The 17,432-nt window shown below is 60.3% G+C and overlaps 1 protein-coding gene across 1 annotated transcript; it reads left to right on the top strand.

The window, feature by feature from the left end:
- Positions 1 to 2,774: 2,774 nt before the first annotated feature.
- On the top strand, positions 2,775 to 15,632 carry TLE6 (TLE family member 6, subcortical maternal complex member). The gene is given in 18 exon segments (XM_058282262.2): positions 2,775 to 2,860; positions 3,232 to 3,315; positions 3,840 to 3,925; positions 4,400 to 4,445; positions 5,428 to 5,469; positions 10,495 to 10,557; positions 10,641 to 10,959; positions 11,051 to 11,100; positions 11,881 to 11,947; positions 12,030 to 12,133; positions 12,355 to 12,392; positions 12,983 to 13,235; positions 13,311 to 13,561; positions 14,334 to 14,475; positions 14,687 to 14,731; positions 14,733 to 14,838; positions 15,086 to 15,162; positions 15,332 to 15,632. Coding segments are annotated over 17 exon segments (1,869 nt in total). The 5' UTR covers positions 2,775 to 2,860; positions 3,232 to 3,240; the 3' UTR covers positions 15,437 to 15,632.
- The last annotated feature ends 1,800 nt before the right edge of the window (positions 15,633 to 17,432 follow it).

Consider the following 17,432-nt stretch of genomic DNA (forward strand, 5'->3'; position numbering starts at 1 on the left):
ATGGAGAGACTTTTTCACCAATGACGGCTAAAGGACTGCTGTAAACGGCTGCGGATTTCTGCGGGGACCCAGGATTTTTCCTTTTTTAAGATCCTCAGATGGGTGCCGTGTGGTGGAGCTTTCTGGAATGATGGAAAGATCCAGTACGGGAGCCTCCAGCCCCATGAGCCCCTGGAACTGACCAGGGCGACTGGGGGACTTTTTAATTTTAGCTCGTTTTAATTGAAGTAGACACACGTGCCCAGTGGCTACCGTTTGAGACAGCGCAGCTGCGGAAAAACTGACGCGCTCGGGAAAATTCCACAACTGCAGAAGAGGCTGAGAGGGCAGCGATTAGCAGGGTGGTCCAAAGAATAAAATACTCTGCAGTTAAGGTCCTGTTGCAGGATGGAGGGGACACACCTTTTTATGTCCTCATCCAAGGAAGCGCTCGCTTTCTCCTCCATCCGGCAGCCACGGAATTCACCTCTGGGGCCTCAGTTTCCCCCCGCCCGCCAGTGACAAAGCAAAGCAAAGGGGAACAGAGGAGTGCTCTCTGGCCCCTGGGCATCCCAAGTGTTTAGAGCCATCCGGTGAAGCCACTGTGATGTGCGACCAAGATGAGCTCCGTTTCAAACCACAGGAGAAAGATAAAGCAGAGAACTAAGAGGGTTGGGTTTTTGGGTTCTTTTTTTAAAGGGACTCTCAGCGCAAGGCCTCTCGCTGAGGAGGTGACCTCTGAGCAGAGAGCTGCAGGAGGTGAGGCAGCCAGACAGAGACTGTCCCAGGCAGGCCAAAGAGCAGCCAGTGCAAGGGCCCTGGGGCAGCGGTAAATGGGCTTCTCCCTGCGGGACTCTGTACTGACGATTAACCTCTGGAAGAGGCATCTTATACTGGCCCAAATCAGAACTGGTGAACCCCACAAAGCCTCCCCGCCCCCTACACACCCAGGAAGTCTTCCCTTACAGTAAGGGGTCCCTCCTTACTTGTGGTTTTGCAGTCGCTGTCTGCTCTCTGTGCCCATTTGCTCTCTGCGTCTGCTCATCTTCTTTCCCGGAGGCACCAGGAACCACACCGGGGACCTCCCGTGTGGGAGGCAGGCACTCAATCACCTGGGCCACCTCAGCTCCCTGGTTTGTTGTGCCTCTCATTGTCTTTCTTCTTTGTGTCTCTTTGTTGCATCAGCTTGCCGGGCCTGCCCGTTGCGCCAGCTCACCTTCTCCAGGAGGCACCAGGAACCGAACCCGGCACCTCCCATTGTGGGCCCCATCCGCTTCTCCCTTCTTATCTCTTGATCTCGTCTCTCCCTGTCGCTTTCTGCCCCCATCTAATCCCAGCAGACCCAGCTCTTCCCTCCCTCAGGACTTTTTTTTTTTTAATTGCAGTAACATATACATATTTCCCATTTTAACCCCCTCAAAGTACACAATTCAGTTGTGTTAATTATACTCACAATGTTGTGTGCCGTCAACACCATCCACTACCTACTCGATTCTACCCCCCAAACAGCTACTCTGCACCTACTAGGCATATTCAGCCCCCATTCCCCTCCCCCACCTTCACCCCGGGGACCCTGGAATCTTTCTAGCTCCGTGGACTTGCTTAGTCTCCCTATTTCATGTAAACAAAGTCGTACAATATTTGTCCTTTCGTGCCTGGCATATTTCACTCACTCAACGTGAGGCTTTCCAGATTCATCCACGTTGTCACACGTAGCAGGATTTCATTCCTTTTTACGGCCAAATAATATTCCATCGCCAGGACAGACCACATGCCTTTTGCCCATTCACCGGCTGACGGACACTTGAGCTGCTGCCACTTTTTGGCTTTGTGGAAAATGCCGCTAGGAGCACGGGTGTACATGTATTTGTTTAAGTCCCTGCTTCCAATTCTTTGGCGTGTATCTGCCTAGAAGTGGGCTGGCCAGGTCCCGTGGCAATTCTCTATTTGCCAAATTGGTGGGGGGGGGGTTGTTTGTTTTTCACGGTGGCTGCATCCTTTTACATCTCCACCGAGCAGCTTCCGGCTCCCTCTGCTTAGAATCCGCACCACCCCCCAAACCTGACCTTCAGGCTGGCAAAACTGTCCCAGCCTGGAGGCACCTGCTAACCCCCCCTCCCCCACCCCCGCCAGCCCCACCTCCACCCCCGCCTGAGACACGTTGTTGTCCCTGGAAAGGAAGAAAGGAAGAGCAACTGGGAATAGTCAGGGATCAAATGCCTAGCTCAGGGTCTGGCTCACTGGAAGCCACGGAGGAGCCAGGGGCGTCCTCCCCTGCAGGGCTCTGGAAGCTTCTTTGCCTTGCACCTGATTTAAGGATGGGCGTGGGGTGCAAAAGATCAACTCCCCCATCAGCTCTCCCGTGGCCTGGTCGGCGAGGATCGCCACCCGGCCCCTCCCCGAGTCCCACGCTCCGACCCCGAAGCCTCAGCCCTCCGGAAAACCCACCCCCTGGCCTGGAGGACCCCAGAGCGCCGGCGGGCTCCGCAAGCCGCTCTCCCCCGCAGCGGGGCCGCAAGGGTTAAGCGGCGGCTCCCGGAGCGATGAGTGACAGCCCGGCGGGCGGCCGGGGCAAACCGACCAATCGGCGACGGCGGCCAGGACCCACGTGGGCGAGCGGCCTCGCGATTGGCCAGCGCCTCCGGCGGCCGCCCGCGGAGCCCGGGCCCACGTGCAGCTGCTGCTCATTCACCGCCGGGCTGCGCCGGCCAGGTGTGGGGGCGGGGCCGGGGCCGGGCGTGGGCGGGGCGTGGGCGGGGCCGGGGCCGCTCAAATAGCCCCCCGGGGGGGGGGGGGGCGAGAAGATGCTTCCCTCGGCCTGAACTTGGCCGGCCCCTGCGGTGCCCTCCCTGCATCTCCTGCTCTGCGTCCCCACCAGCAGGTGAGTTGGTGGCCTGTTTTCCTGGCTGGGCAGGTAGCTGGAAGGGTCTTGAAGGGCAGAATGAAATAAGGAAGGGGCTTGAGGGGGCACATGAGGCCTTAGAGTGGAGAAAGGTCTCTTGCCTCTCGTCTGCCAAGTTCCTTTTAAGTCAACCGGCCAACTCCTACTCATCCTTCAAAACCCACTTCCAATGATCTTCTCCCTGCTTTCAAAAATTGTCTCAAAACCGAGGTGGAGCTTTGGCTTCTCCAGCCCTGATGAATGGATATAGGATTTAGGGACGCAGTGGAGGCCAGGGAAAGGAGTAGGGGTACAGGACCGGGTCCCGGAACGAGAGGCCCCTGGACCTGCCATCTCCTCTTTGCTTTCAGAGTTTGAAGATGACCTCCCGGAGCCCGCCCAGCTCCCCGGGGCCCTCTCACCCGGTTCCAAACGCCAAGCCCCCCGAAACCTCGGTGAGGACAGAGCTTGGCATCCTTGGACTAGCGGGGGTCCGGGAGGTGGGGGAGCTAGGGGCGTGGGGTGCCCCTCGGTTCCCCAGCCCCCTCTTGGTCTCCTGTGACTCCACCTGTGAAATGGGCTCGCAGCTGGCCGGCAGGCCCGTTGTTTTTAAGTTAAATCTACTAATTAAGCTCTGGGTGATAAAACCCTCGGGCATCATCTCTTTATCCCCTTCCTGGAGGCCACCAGTTCTCACCGTGGAGGGCAGGAGGGAGCAAACTTTTGTCAAAGGCCAAGCGTTGATGTTTTAGTATTTTCCACTCTGCGGGCAAAGAGGCAAAACTGAGGATCATCTGCCAGTACTTAAATATATGAGAGAGGAAGCAAAGCGCCTCCAGGTGCCAGGGGGTCCCCCCTCACGGAGCCCTCCAGGGCTGCTTAGCCCCTGCAGGCTTGCATGGCCCGGGGAGGGGACCCGGCGTCGTGGAGAAGCCGCTGACCTTGCCAGCAGAAGGTCACCTCCCTGCAACTTTTCCAGGCTAAAGCTCCGTCGTCCAACTCGAATGACAGTCAGGAGCCGGCCCCCCTGTACACTCTGGAGGACCTCAAGATGCATTTGTCGGGGTGAGGGCGATTTGAGGGGGCCACGGAAGGGGAAGCACCCCCCTCCCGGCTCCTCAGAAGCCTCTGGGTCAGTAGTGGGGGGCTCTGGGGAGCCAGAATGGAACTTGAGGGGAAAGGAAAACACGGCGATATGGCTTCTGGCTCTTAGGAAAATTGTAAATATTGAGGTGGTTAGCCTTAAATTTTATTTATTTATTGGAGTTGCCGGGAATTGAACCCGGGACCTCGAGTGCGGGAGGCCGGCGCTCAACCTCTGAGCCACATCGGCTCCCTGAATTTTTTTTTTCAATGCTGCATTAAAATCTTATTTTCCTTGTGACCGGGCTTCTGGCGCCACCTTAAACTTGGCTCCTGGGGTGTGAGGGTCTTGCCGGCCTCACCGTCATCCGGGCTCTGCCCTGGAGTTGGGGGGGGGGCTCCCTGGGAAAGGAGTCCTGCGCCCCTCCTTCTAGCCAGCCCATCTTTTCCCCCCAGGTTTCCCCCCAAACTGATGGCACAGATGGAGAACATTTGCCACTTGGTGAGCCACACCTGGTCACCCCCCCAGGGCAGGGGGGGGTGCAGGGACCTGAATATCCTGGGGGGTGCCTGGACAGGGACGCCCCCTCCTCCATGTATTTCTTGGCTAACTCTGGGCAAGCGGGTCAACCCATGAGTGTGTGAGTTATTCGTGATTATTCCTAACGAGCGGTGAGCACTGGGAATTCCATGCTGAAAGCAGGTGCCCAGGCTCGTTGTTCGGGGATGGGGCGTTGTTGGGAGCCGTTCCCCCTCAGGGATCCCTGATCCAATGCAGGGGTGTCTTCTAGAACTTTCCGCCACGGTGGGAACACTCAGTACCGATTGCAACTGTCGTAACCAAGAACCTGACTTTCTAACTGGATGTCGTTCAAATAGCCGCTCCCGTCGGTGGCGGCCTCCGCCGGCCCGGCTTTAGGGCTGGCAGAGGGACACGTGAACAGAGACGGGTTTCACGAATGTCAGGACTGGAGAGAAAATACCAGGCGGTGGGGACGGAAGGAATTTCTTGAGCGAAGGTGGCAGGAAGGGTTTGTGGAGGAAGTACTGATCAGGGTGAGATACGGAAGATAGGAATCCACCACCCCACGAAAGTACAAGAAAAAAGAATCTGCCACCCCTAGAGAGAACAGGGAAGGGTGTGTGTGGCAGAGGGGAATAGCCAATGCAAAGGCCCTGAGGCAGGACCTGGCCTGGCCTGTTGGGCTGGAGCAGAGGGAGGGAGGGTGGAAAAAGGAGGGCAGGGAGGGGACAGAGCTGAAGGGTGCACCTTGACCTTCAGTTCCCATCGAGAACTAAATCCAAAGAGCTCCCCGATGGGCTCCCACTCTCACATTGTGGCAGGTGAGAGCAGGGACCAGAGAGGCAGAGTGATTTGTCCAGGGTCACACAGCTGGGGAGAAGCACAGGCAGGGGTGAAACTCAGGACTCTTACCCACTTCCATCGACGCCCTCCTCCCCATCTGATCCATTTTCCTTTTCAGCTCCAAAAGGTCCAGGAGGAACTCCGGGAACATAATAAGCAAGTAAGTCGGGTGCCTGGGAGCCCTGGGTTCTGGCTGCCCTTCCTTGAAATAAGGAGAGCGGGAGGAGGGGAGGGCAGGGAGGGGGCGGGCCGGGCAGGGCCTGGAGGGCGGTGGGAAGGGAGGTGGGAGCCACGCCTGGCGCCCTCTTGCTGCAGCTGGGAGCGCAGGCTGGGGGGAGGGGGGAGGGGCGGTGGGGCGGAGGGGGAACCAGGGGGCCGTGATGGGGGGGCCAGGTGGAGGCAGGGGGAGAGGCTGAGTGGCTGGATTCTCGGGAAGAAAAGAGCGTTTAAGCAGAGCTGCAGGAAAGAAAGTCTAGTGAATGGGCGTGTCCGGAAGCTGCAGGCTGTGCAAAGGCCCTGAGGCAGGCCCCGGCCTGGCCAGTTGGAGAAAGAGCTTAGGAGGCCCCACGGGGCTGGAGCGGTGTGTGTGTGGGGGGGCAGGCTGCAGGGAGGTCCTTCCCCCCAGGCAGGTGGGAGCCATGGAGGGCTATGGGCAGAGGGAGGGCCCTGCCTTGGGGTGCCCTCGCCCCCCAGCTGTCGGCAGCTTTCCCGCACCTTGACTGTCCTTGCCTCCGAGCCTCCGCCAGGAGACAGCTGGCCCGGCCTACTTCCCACGGGTTTCCAGGCACTTGGACGAGCCCGGGGGGCCTGAGCACAGGTCAGCCACTGCCGCCGGGCACCGGGGCCCTGACATCGAGCCGCGGTCCTCCGTGTACGTCCAGGCGCTCTCGAGAGCCCGCGTCCCAGTCCCTGCCTGCCGGCCCGAGCCGCCCGCCCCTGCCTGTCCCCCTGCCACCTGGCCCCTCTCAGCAGGGGGCTGGCGAGACTCCCTGCTCATGCCAGATGTGCCTGGCGGGCGGCCAGGGCCGTGTCTGCAGCTCAGCAGTGCCCAGGGCGGGCAGCGGGGAGCGGAGGGGAGCCAGCGCCAAGGTGAGGGGGGCCGGGAAGCGCCAGGGCCAGTTATTCATTCAAAAGCTATTTATCCAGCGCGTGCCAAGCTCTGCCGTAGGCACTGGGAAAGCGCAGAGGGGGGGGGGGGCCAGATCCCTGCCTTGGGGTAAGGAGCCAGGCAGAGCTTAGCGCATTAGATGGGGGGGGGTAGAAACGCCCCAGGGGGTGGCGGAACCAAAGCGGGAGTGGGTGGCAGTTTCGGGTAGCCGGGAAGGCTTGCTGAGAAGGTGACCCTTGAGCCCACGTTTGAAGGAGGTCCCCATTGTTGGGGGGGGGGGAGATGAGGGTTGTTCTAGCAGAAGACATGGCCTGTGCAAAGGCCCTGGGGCAGACCCCAGCCTGGAGTGCTGGAGAACTGGCAGGAGGCCCCGGGGCTGGAACAGAGTGAGCGAAGGGGAGGGGATGGGCGGGGCCTGTGGCCTGCGGGGAGGACTTGAGCTCTTCCCCTGAGGGAGGTGGGAGCCGTCGAGGGCTATAGGCAGAGGAGGGACGGGCCCTGGCTCGGTGCTCGCAGGCGCCCCCAGCTGCTGTGGGGAGGCGAGGAGCCTGGGCGCGGCTCTGTGGGGATGGGGTGAGGGGTGCTGGGTGCTGGCAGGGATGGCACCCGGGCAGGTTTGGGAGAAAGATGCGGTGGCTGAGCGATGAGGTGCAGGAACAGGGGCCCCCTGGGCCGGCGGCCCTGGAAGGCACGGTGGCTCGGCCCCCCCCCCCCCCGTGGGAGGCCCCCCAGCCTGCAGCAGCTGGGCCTGGCGTCTGCTCCCCACGTCCCCCCCCCACGTCCCCCCCCACATCCCCCCCACGTCCCCCCACGTCCTCCCTGCCCCCGTCTCCCCCCGTCTCCCCCCCGGCCCCCCCCCCCCCGCCTCCCAGCCCCCTCGCTGTGCCTTTTAAGGCCCCCAGCCGCCGCAGCAGCCCCCCTCTTGCAGCGCCCCACTCCCCGGGGACGGCGCTGGCTGGCAGGAGGAAGCCTGGCTCTCCGCTGGGCGCTCAAGTGCCGGTAAATTGCACGTTAACGAGCCGGGGTGGATTGGAGAGGGCTCCCCAGGGCCTCCTGCGGCGAGGGGGGCTCGCTGGGGAATCCATCGCCGGGCGCCCCGGGAGGCTCGCTGCCTGCAGCCCGGGGGGCGCAGGTGGAAGGAGGGGTGCGTCCCGCCAGCCCCCCCTCCACTGCCCCCTGCACCCTGACGCGCTGGGGGGGTCCACGGGGCCGGGAGTCCCGGCAGGTAGCCCCTCCCGGGCTGGGCTCCATTTCCCCCTGCCTTGGGGAGAGTGGCCGTTTCTCTGGGCCTCAGTTTTTCTTATCTATGAAACGGGCATCTCAGGAGCACCCGTGGCACGGAGGGGACAGCAGCTGGGGGCGGCCAGGTCAGGGCGGCTGGGGGCTGCTGCCTGCCTTTTGCAGTTGTTTTCCGTGGTGCGTAAGAACCTTCTCCAAGGTTCTGGGCTGGGCAGTTCCGGGGAGTCTTGTTGGCGTCTACCGTGGAAGGCTGGCCCTGCCTCCGAAGACTCAACCATTCTACCCCACGTGACACCCCCCGGGCACTCGTGGCTCTTTAAGTTGACAGGAAATAAAACATAAAACTATGTTCCTCAGTGGCACCAGCCACGTTTCCAGGGCTCCAGTGGCCACGTGAAGCTAGCGGGGGCCATACTGGACAGCACGGGTCTGGAACATTCCACCCTCCCTCTATTTAGTTCCTCGTTGAACTAAACCCAGCGACCCACATGCCCACATCGGACCGTTTCGGGCCAAGGCGGGGAATCTGCCCGCAGCCCGTGACGGCCGCGTCTTGGAGGGCTTCCTTGGTTTGTGTCGCTGTGTCGTCAGCACACAGCCTGTTCTGGAAACCACAGCTCTCGGTGGCTGGAGCGTCCTAAAAGCTTAAGTCTCCGAGACGGCCCCACGAGATGGAGCTGTGGCTCGGACTCGAGAGAATTCTTTTGCCCAGAGTTACTGTCTGCTCAAGTGTTGAAAAGCCCGTAGGTCACCCGAGGAATTTCCCCGCCTGTCGCGGCAGGTCCCGGTCCCGGCTTGAATAGAGCAGGTAAATAAATCCCAGCCTTCCTGGGGCTTCGGGCTAGCGAGGTGTTGACCAGTGGCCCTTTCTTTGGCAGACACGTCTTCCTGCTCTATCTGTGTGGCCACGGATCGCTTGAAACGGGGCCGATGCAACGGAAGAACTGAATTTCTAATCTATTATTTTGTTTAGCTTTAAATAGCCGCCTGTGGCTCCCACACTGGGCAGTCTGGTGGAAGGAGAGGTTAAAAATTACTGAAGTGTAAGTGTCAGCTAAGTGCGAGGGAGAAAAAGCGCGAGAGTGCTAGAAACTTAAAAGAGTGGGGAAAGGCTTTGCTGAGAAGGTGATGTTTGAGTAAAGTCCTCAAAACAGTGAAGGAAAGAGCCAGGTGGATGGGGGAGAATATTTGAGAGAGAGAGAGAGAGAGAGACAAAGGGTACACAAAGGTTTCATGTTTCATAAAATGTGGGATGAGTCAATTGCATGAACAAATGTCAGACCAGGACTAACGGTTGCTGTATGAGCCAGGTACCCAAATGAAAGATGGTCCGGGAGGTGATTTTGGGGGCAAGCTCTAAAGGCTGTGAGGAGTTAACGTAAACAGAAGGACTGGTGTGGAGGGGGAGGGGAGCAGGGGGAGGCTATCGCAGGCAGAAGGAATGGCATGTACAAAGGTCCTGTGGTCGGAAGAAGCAGATCCCACCCACCAGTCCGTGTGGCCTTTAACAGAAGGAAATTTAGAGATTTCATCTCTCAGTCTCTTGTGCTCACTGGTAACATGGGGTATCAAACCCTTGGAAGGGGGTTCATCCAAATTGAGACATGCAGTGTTGTAAATTGCACACCGGCTTTTGAAAACGTAGTGGCCCCAAAAGAGTGGGAAATGGCTCAGTCTTTTTACAGGGGTTGCACGTTGAAATGTTATTTTGGCCATATTGCGTTAAGTAAAATATAGTCAAAACCAACGGCACTGATTTCATTTTAACGTGGCTGCTGGATGTTTAATTACACACGTGGCTCCCGTTGTACTTCTGTTGGACCGTGCTGATCTAGATTTTCTTCCAGGTTTGGTGGGAAACAATTTTTGACTTAAACTTTGAATTGGTCGTCCTCACACATCTTGGTTTTAAAGATAAAAACACCGTAAAGCAGTCATCCCCGCTGGGTCCCCTGTCTGTCCTTCTGCCATCTTTTCTCCCCAGCAGGTAACCACTGGCTTCTTAGTAGCTTCCAGAGTTTGTTTAAGCAATTTCATATGTTTCTCCCACGTTTTTGTACAGAGGGGCATACACCTGCACAGCTCTACTCCTCAAAGTCACTTTTTTTTTTTAAAACATACTTTTGGGTTCAGTTTGCTAATATGTATTTTTTATCCTCCCCCTTGCGGCTTGCTTGTTGTCTGCTCTCTGTGTCCGCTGCACATTCTTTTGTGTTTTTACTTGTCTCCCTTAGAGCCTGCCTTTCCAAGGAGGCTCCGGGATGCAAACCCAGGCCCTCCCATATGGTAGACGGGAGCTCAACTGAGTGAGCCACAGCCGCCTCCCTCTCAAAGTTATTTTAAGCAAGGGGTAGCATTCAGGTTTTAGGTTTTTTTTATGGATAATTTAAAAATATATATATTTATTTATCTCCCCACCCCTGTTGTCTGTTCTCTGTGCCCATTCGTCATGCGTTCTTCTGTGTCCATTTGTCTTCTCATTAGGTGGCACTGGGAACTGATCCTGGGACCTTCTGCAGTGGGGGAGAGGCGATCAATAGCTTACACCACCTCAGCTCCCTGGTCTGCTGTGCCTCTTACTGTCTCTCCCCTGTATCTCTTTTTGTTACATCATCTCGCTATGCCAGCTCTCCACTCGGGCCAGCTCGCCCTCACCAGGAGGCCCTGGGCATCGAACCCTGGACCTCCCGTATGGTAGACGGGAGCCCAATCGCTTGAGCCACATCCTCTTCCCCAGGTTTTAGTTCTGACGTGCCTCTCCTTGGGATCTGGAAGACTGTCGGCCTGCAAAGCCTTCACTCTGATGACGCTTAGCCATTAAGCTGCTTTCCCCCGCAGGGCAAAGACTTCTTACAGCTGCTGGAGACCTGGAGCCAGCGCCTGGACTCCCGGGCTTCCGAGGTAGGTTTCTGGGTCCTTGGGGGCGAGAGCAGCAGGCTTGGGGAGGCGGGCATGGCCTCGTGTGTCCTCACCTGTGTTTACAGCTCCAGGTGAGCCGAGTCTCACCTGGCCACGGAGCCAGCCGGGAGTCCATCCCCGCGCCTCCCCAGCAGCCCAAGGTCCCACGTCCGCAGCCCTCCAGCCCCCAGCGGCCAGCCTTCCAGGACAGGGAGGACACCAGGTCGTCTCCCTGGTCCCGGCAGCTTTCCCAGGAGGACGCCGTCCCGGCCCCCCAGCCCCACACCTGGCCATTCTGGAATTCCCAGCAGCCCCAGCTTTGGCAGGATCTTCTAACAAGACGCCTGTGGCAGATTTTTTCTGGTACCCACCACGAGGCCACGAAGGGGCAGCCGAGACACAGAGGTGACTCTCCCTTAGGGCGTGGGGACAGGGGACCCCGGATCGCGTCCACGGGCGGCCCAGGGTAAGCCCTGCTGTTTTTCTTTCTCTCCAGCACTCTCCTCCCCTCCCAGGGTCACAGCAGCAGAACGGGCTCCAGGCTTGGTAAGTAAAGGTGCCTTGTCTGAACCTGGTTCTAGTCTAATTTGGCCAGCTGCCTCGTCCCTGCCCTTCCACCTTTCCTCGATGCTTGTCCCTCCCTCTACTTCAGGGGTCCTTCTGAGTCTTCAAACAAGGTGAGCATTAGATCAACCTGGGACTACCAGGGCTGCCTGGACGTGTCCTAGCACTCTTTCTGCCTGGATGAAAAGAAGGGATTTCTGGCACTCAGGGAGTCCTGGCGTATAACTAAAGCTTTAAGTTTCCAAGACTGGGAAGCGGATGTGGCTCAGGCAGCTGGGCTCCCGCCTACCACATGGGAGGTTGCTGACTCAGATCCCGGTGCCTCCTAAAGAAGACAGGCAGGTGTGGTAAGCTGACCCAAGAAGAAAAAACCATAATGAAAGACACAACAGAGCAGGAAGCAGAGGTTTCCAGTGCCTCCTGAAAAGAAGACAGTGAGCTGACGCAACGAGGAGACACAAAGAAGGAACACAATTAGAGACCTAACAAGGCAGGAAGTGGAGGCAGTGAGGAGGAGAAACATAATGAGAGACACCACAAAGCAGGGAGCGGAGGTGCCTCGAGCGATTAGGCACCTCCCTCCCACATCAAAGGTCCCGGGTTCGGATCCCAGTGCCTCCTAAAGAAACAAGGAAGACGAACAGACACAGCAGGGGGAAACAAGGGGGGTGGGGAGAAAAATCTTTAAACAAAATTTTTTTCTAAGACTGACCCTGCTCAGGTCAGCTGGTCCAACCAGAATCTTCGGTTGCTTGTGAACAGGGAACCTGGGAGATCCTGGCCTCCCAGGACACCGTGGCAGCAGAAGCGTGTGCCGGAGATGCCTTGGGTAATGGCGGGGGCAGGGCCTGCCTGGGGGGAGCCCGCCCTCCGCGGCCTCTTAGTGCTTCTGTCTACTCTTGTCCGTCCAGGCCCCAGCCTGCCCGCCGCCTCCTCCTCCAGCTCCTCGGAGGGTTCTGGAAAAGGGAAAACAAGTCTGGACACGGCAGCAGCCCTGCCCTCCCCCATGGCCCAGGCGAGCCCCCGGCCCAGGGGCACCTTCCTGTCCTCCTGGCCCCCTCACCTTAGCCCCTGCACTCCTGTCCCTGGGATACCTTCCCATCAAGACGGCCCTCCTGCCTCGGGGCAGCGGCTGGCAGGGGACCGAGGGAGTGGACGGGGAGGACGTGGGTGTGTGGCGGGGGCACGGGTTGAGCCAGCTTCTCTGGGCCGAGCTGGGACCTCTGTCCCCCGCAGGAGCCCGCTGGAGCGGCCTGTCCGTTTTTGAAGCCGATGTAAGTGCCTGTGCTTCCCCTCCTCTGCCCATTTGCCCACCTGTCTCTCCACCCGGCCCCTAGAGAGGAGCCAAGGAGCAGGGTCTGTCTCCCTCTTCCCCCTCACGGCCATGCCGTCCCCTCCACCCCGAGCTGGGGAACCCAGCCGGAAGTGGACCTTACATTTACATCAACACCCTGCCCTTTCCGCGTATAACTAGCCTCAGATTGGAGGAATTTGGGGAAGGAGTTCCGTGCCGGGGGTGGACTCGGCATTGGAGCTGAATCCAGCTAGCCCCAAACTTGTGATCTGAGGCTGGGAGAGGAGTCTTCCTGGAGGGATGGGCATAATGGTTAGGACTTTGATAGATGAGTAGGAGTTTGCTGGGGAGGGCAAAGCATACCAGGCAGGAGGCCGAGGCCGGTGGCTATCACAGAGGGAGACGACTGCGGGGGATGGAGGTGAGACCTCGAGGACAGTGTCGTGTAGGAGAGAAACAACATTTGACAAAGCACGAAGCCCCTTTGAGCTCCGGTTGCCGTGAGTGAGGCCTCCTGTCCCCCGCTGGGCTAGCCGGCAGGCCAGTAACTCCGAGGCCTCCCCTCCCCAGATGCTGGGACCCCGAGGACTTTGAGGATGCTTGGAAGAGGCCGGGGTCCTTTCCCTGGCAGTCCAGGAAGCTGGGGGTCCCCTACGGACTGGAGAAGGTACGGGCGCTCAAGCACGGGGAGCCGGTGCTGGCCGCGGCCGTCAGCAGCCGCACGCCGCACGTGTTCACCTGCGGCCGGGCCGGCGTCAAGGTGTGGAACCTCACGGGCCAGGTGGCCAAGGACAGGTTCCCGGAGACTCACCTGCCCATCCAGGTGAGGGCGGGGGCGGGGCCTCGGCGGGCGGCTGGGGCGGGGCCGGAGCGTCATCCGCCCTGCCCCCCCCCCCAGACCCCCGGCGCCTACCTGCGGACCTGCCTGCTGTGCCCCGACGGTGCCGCGCTGCTCACCGGGGGCGGCCCCCTGGCGGGCGTGTGCGTGTGGGACCTGGCGGCCCCGTGGCTGCGCGTGAAGGCCCAGCTGCCCTGCGGGGGGCTCGCCTGCCAGGCCCTGGCCGCCGGCCCCGACCGCCACTCGGCCTTGGCCGCCTTCGCCGACGGCACGGTGAGAATGTGGGACCTGCGCGACGAGAGCGTGGTCAGGTGGGTCCTGGGCGCGGGCGGGGTCCCCGCTCCCCCCCGCATCAGGCCCCCTGTCCGGCTCCGAGGTGCTGCTTGTGAACGCCTCCTCTCGAACCCAGGACCCTGAGCCGCAACGCAGGGCTCTCGAGGCCGGGGTGCCCAGCGTTCAAGATCCTTTGAGCCGAGCTGTTGGACTCTGTGCCTCAGTTTCCCCATCTGTCAACTGAATGCGATAGACCCAAACTCAATGGATCCTTCAAAGGGCTAACTCGTTTTAAAGAATGTCAAATGCCACATATAAAATATTAAGAGGGCCACGGGAAAGATAAATTACAATAATTATGATATCCACCTCCACCCACCCACCCGTCCACCTGTCTATCCACCCACCCACCTGTCCACCTGTCTATCCACCCATCCACTCACCTACCCACCCATCCACCCAACAAACCATCCATCCACCCATTCACCCACCCTCCAAACCACGCGTCCGTCCACCCACGCTTGCACCCATCCATCCACCCACCTGTCCACCCGTCTATCCACCCATCCACTCACCCAGCCATCAACCCATTCACCCACCCAACGAACCACCCACCCACCCACCCACGCGCCCATCGCGTTAGCCTTTTACCCTGCTCGCAAGCGATTCCTATAGCTTCACCCCCAAAGCAGGGATAGCCCGAGGGCGGAAGGCTCGCATCCTGGGCCCTAAAACGGAGCCGAGCGGGGCTGGGGGTGAAGAAGGCACACCCCGCGTCTCAGCGCCCTCCCCGCCGTGTCTCCCGCCCAGGGAGCTCCCGGGCCCCCGCAGCGGGACGACGGGCGTCGCGGTGAGAGGCCACGCCGTCTGGACGGGGGGCCGGGACGCCCGCCTGCGCCGCTGGGACCTGAGGGCGGCGGGGGAGCCTCAGGAGGTCCAGTTCGAGTCGCAGGTGCGGGGTGGGGGGGGCCCACGAGGGCTCGCGGGGAGGACGGGTCGTTGCCCCCTGCGGTGGGCGAGGCCTGAGGGTCACGCTCCGTCGGGCGCCACCAGCCTCCCGGGGAGGGGGTAGAGCAGACTCTGCCCGTCTTAGCGCCAGGGAAACCGAGGCACGGAGAAGCCGGCTCTCACCTGCCTCCCATCGCCCCCCCCCCCCCCCGCAGATAATGAGCCTGGCGCCCAGCCCCCGGGAGGACTGGGTGCTGCTGGGGCCTGGCCAATGGCCAGCAGTGGCTGCAGCACCCCGGCGAGGGCCGGCGGCAAGCGGTGGGGCCCGGCCGCGGCGGCATCCTCGGCCTGAAGTTCTCCCCTTACGGTGAGGGGCCGGGACGGTGGGGGGTGCCCCCAGCCTCGCCCCGCCCCGGCTTTCCCCCTTGCCCTTCACTAGCGGAAGTGCCCGGCTCCCTGCAGGCGGGCGGGGGAGGCTGGAGCCCCTCTTTCGACGTCGAGGCAGACCTGGGTTTGCAGTCCCCCGGGTCCTGCTTCTCCGGGCCCTGGCCTTCCATGTCCAGCTTCTCTCACCCCCACAATGACCGGGCATCCCTCCCGTTTCCCCCTTGCAGGCCAGTGGTGGGTGAGCGTGGGGTTGGACGACTTAGTGGGCATCTATAGCATGCCGACGGGAAAACAGGTGTTCCAGGTACCATGGGGATGCAGGTGGGAGGGCAGGGGGTGGGCAGCTCTTCTGGGCACGTGAGGCTCCGAGCCCAGGGGGTCCACCGCGATGACCGTTCTTGAGCTGATGGGGAGTGCTGCACCCTGGGGTTGGTGTCCGAGTCCCGCTCTGTTCACTCCCCTCCCCGTCCCAGGTTCCCGAGACCTCCTCTGTCATCTGCTGCGACGTGGCTTCCAACAACCGCCTGCTGGTCACGGGGTCCGTGGACAGTGCCTCAGTGTACCAGATCACGTACTGAGGGGCCTCACCCCGTCCTTACCTGTACCGCAGCCACGATGGGGTTATGTGTGTTCCATCGACAGAGGGGGGGGCGGTGATGGTGGAGGGGTTGGTCGGTGGGGAGGGAATTTTTGTGCGTGGACGTGTAAGATTTGGGCAGGGGTTTGCCAGTTCTGATCTTCGTCACGTGTGTAATAAAGCAAGTGGAGAAAGCAGCACCGGCTGCAGGATCTGTGTCCTGCTCTCTGGAGGGCGCGGGGCTCTCCCCATCCTCAATTTCATCAGAATTGAGGATTTCATCCAGCCATGTGGCTCCGAGCATCCAGCCACGTGGCTCCGAGCATCCACCTTCTCCTCCTTTCGCGAATCAAGCAGACACACCAGTACAAGAGTGTCAGGGAACTGAGTCACTGCCCAGCATCAGGCCAATTGGGAGAGCGAGAGAGAAGCCTTTGTTAGCCGTTGGGGTTGTGGGGACTGTTTGTTACTGCACCATAACCTTGTATATACTGACTAATACATCCCCCCTGCCACTTGCTCAGACCTGCTTGCCGGAGAAGTGTGGGGTGCAGCATATAAAGGAGGTCTGTGCCTCCTCGAAAGCAGGGATCCCCGAGAGCCTATCCGCCGCCCTCCCCCAGCCTCAATCTGGCGGAATGGGATTTTCACTCCAACCCAGTTCCTAGCCCCAGGCTTACCCATCTCGGTTGCACTGTCCACACAAAAGACCAAGGCGGGGGGAAGTGGGCGCCGGTGTCCCCTCCACCCCCACGTCTAAATTCCCAGCACGCCCAGGTCATCCGCCTTCAAAATGTCTCGCCTCTCCTCCGAGCGGAGCCGGGGATTCTCTGCCTGCCCCGTGCGCCCTCTTTCTGCCCACCCCAAGCCCCGGGAGGCCGGTCCCCTGCGGCTTCCCCGAGTCTGGCCAGTGGGAGGTGGGGCGGGTGAGGAAGACACGGGCGTGTTTGTTTGGTCTCTCTGTGCGTTGCACACGGCCGGGGGCTCGCCCTGAGCGGGTTCGGCCCCCTCCCACACTGGGCAGCGGTCAGGGGCCTCTGGGCAGAGCGGGTGCTCCTGCCGGCTCGAGGGTGGCGCTTCCGGGCTGCTGCTCGGCAGGGCGGCCCTGGGACGGAGTTTTCCAGCCGCAGCGTCAGTAGTGCCGAGGCTGAGAAGCTAGTTCCCCGCCCCAGCTTCCCTTCCACCCTCCAATGGGGCTCCCAAAAACCCCCCTTTGCTCACCCGTCCCTTAAGCTGCAGCGGGTCAGATGGCTCCCTTCACCGTGCCGCATCTCCAGACACCCCGCTGGCAGGGACCCGCCGTGGTCCTCCAGGCTATCCCCCAGCACGTGGCAGCCCACGTGAGCTTGCAGGACACAGAGCCAATGACGTCGCCGCCCCGCCCCGCCCCGCTCCAGCCCAGGACCTTTCCCAGCTGAGGCCGCTTCCGACCCCATCTGGAGAAATCATCCCCAGAGAGCGCCATTTCCCAGCCCTCTCTATGCAGGCAGGGTCTCAGGATGATTCTGTCCAGAGGGTTCGTTAAAAGAGGGAACGTGAAACTTTGGGGCCAGAGCGTTTAACGGTGGCGTGTGAGTCTTCTCCCTGGCCGTGTCGGACTCAAGCCACACGTTAAGATGGTGAAAAACCTCCACCAGCCTGGACCCCTGAGCGACTATTTGCAGGAAGACCTAGCACATCACAAGGGCAAGATCATGAGTAAGGAGTTAGTGTTGCATTAAGCCACCAAGATCAGGGGACTATTTGTTATGTGGCATAGCCTAAACTCTGCTGTGTAATACAATGCTCATTTCTCATAGTAGTGGCCTTTCACAGCAGGCAGACACCTCCGTATTTACATGCACAGTGAATTATCTCACTGTCCAGACAGGGAAAAAGAGGTATGAGAGGAAAGGAAATTTACCCATGATCACACAACTAGAAAGTGGAGTTGCCTCATAATGATGCTGACAAACGCCTGCGGTCCCTGATTCCCCAACCCAAGACAGAAAAGCAAC

Source organism: Dasypus novemcinctus, chromosome 19, assembly GCF_030445035.2.
Source record: "Dasypus novemcinctus isolate mDasNov1 chromosome 19, mDasNov1.1.hap2, whole genome shotgun sequence".
In the NCBI taxonomy this organism is placed as follows: Eukaryota; Metazoa; Chordata; class Mammalia; order Cingulata; family Dasypodidae; genus Dasypus; species Dasypus novemcinctus.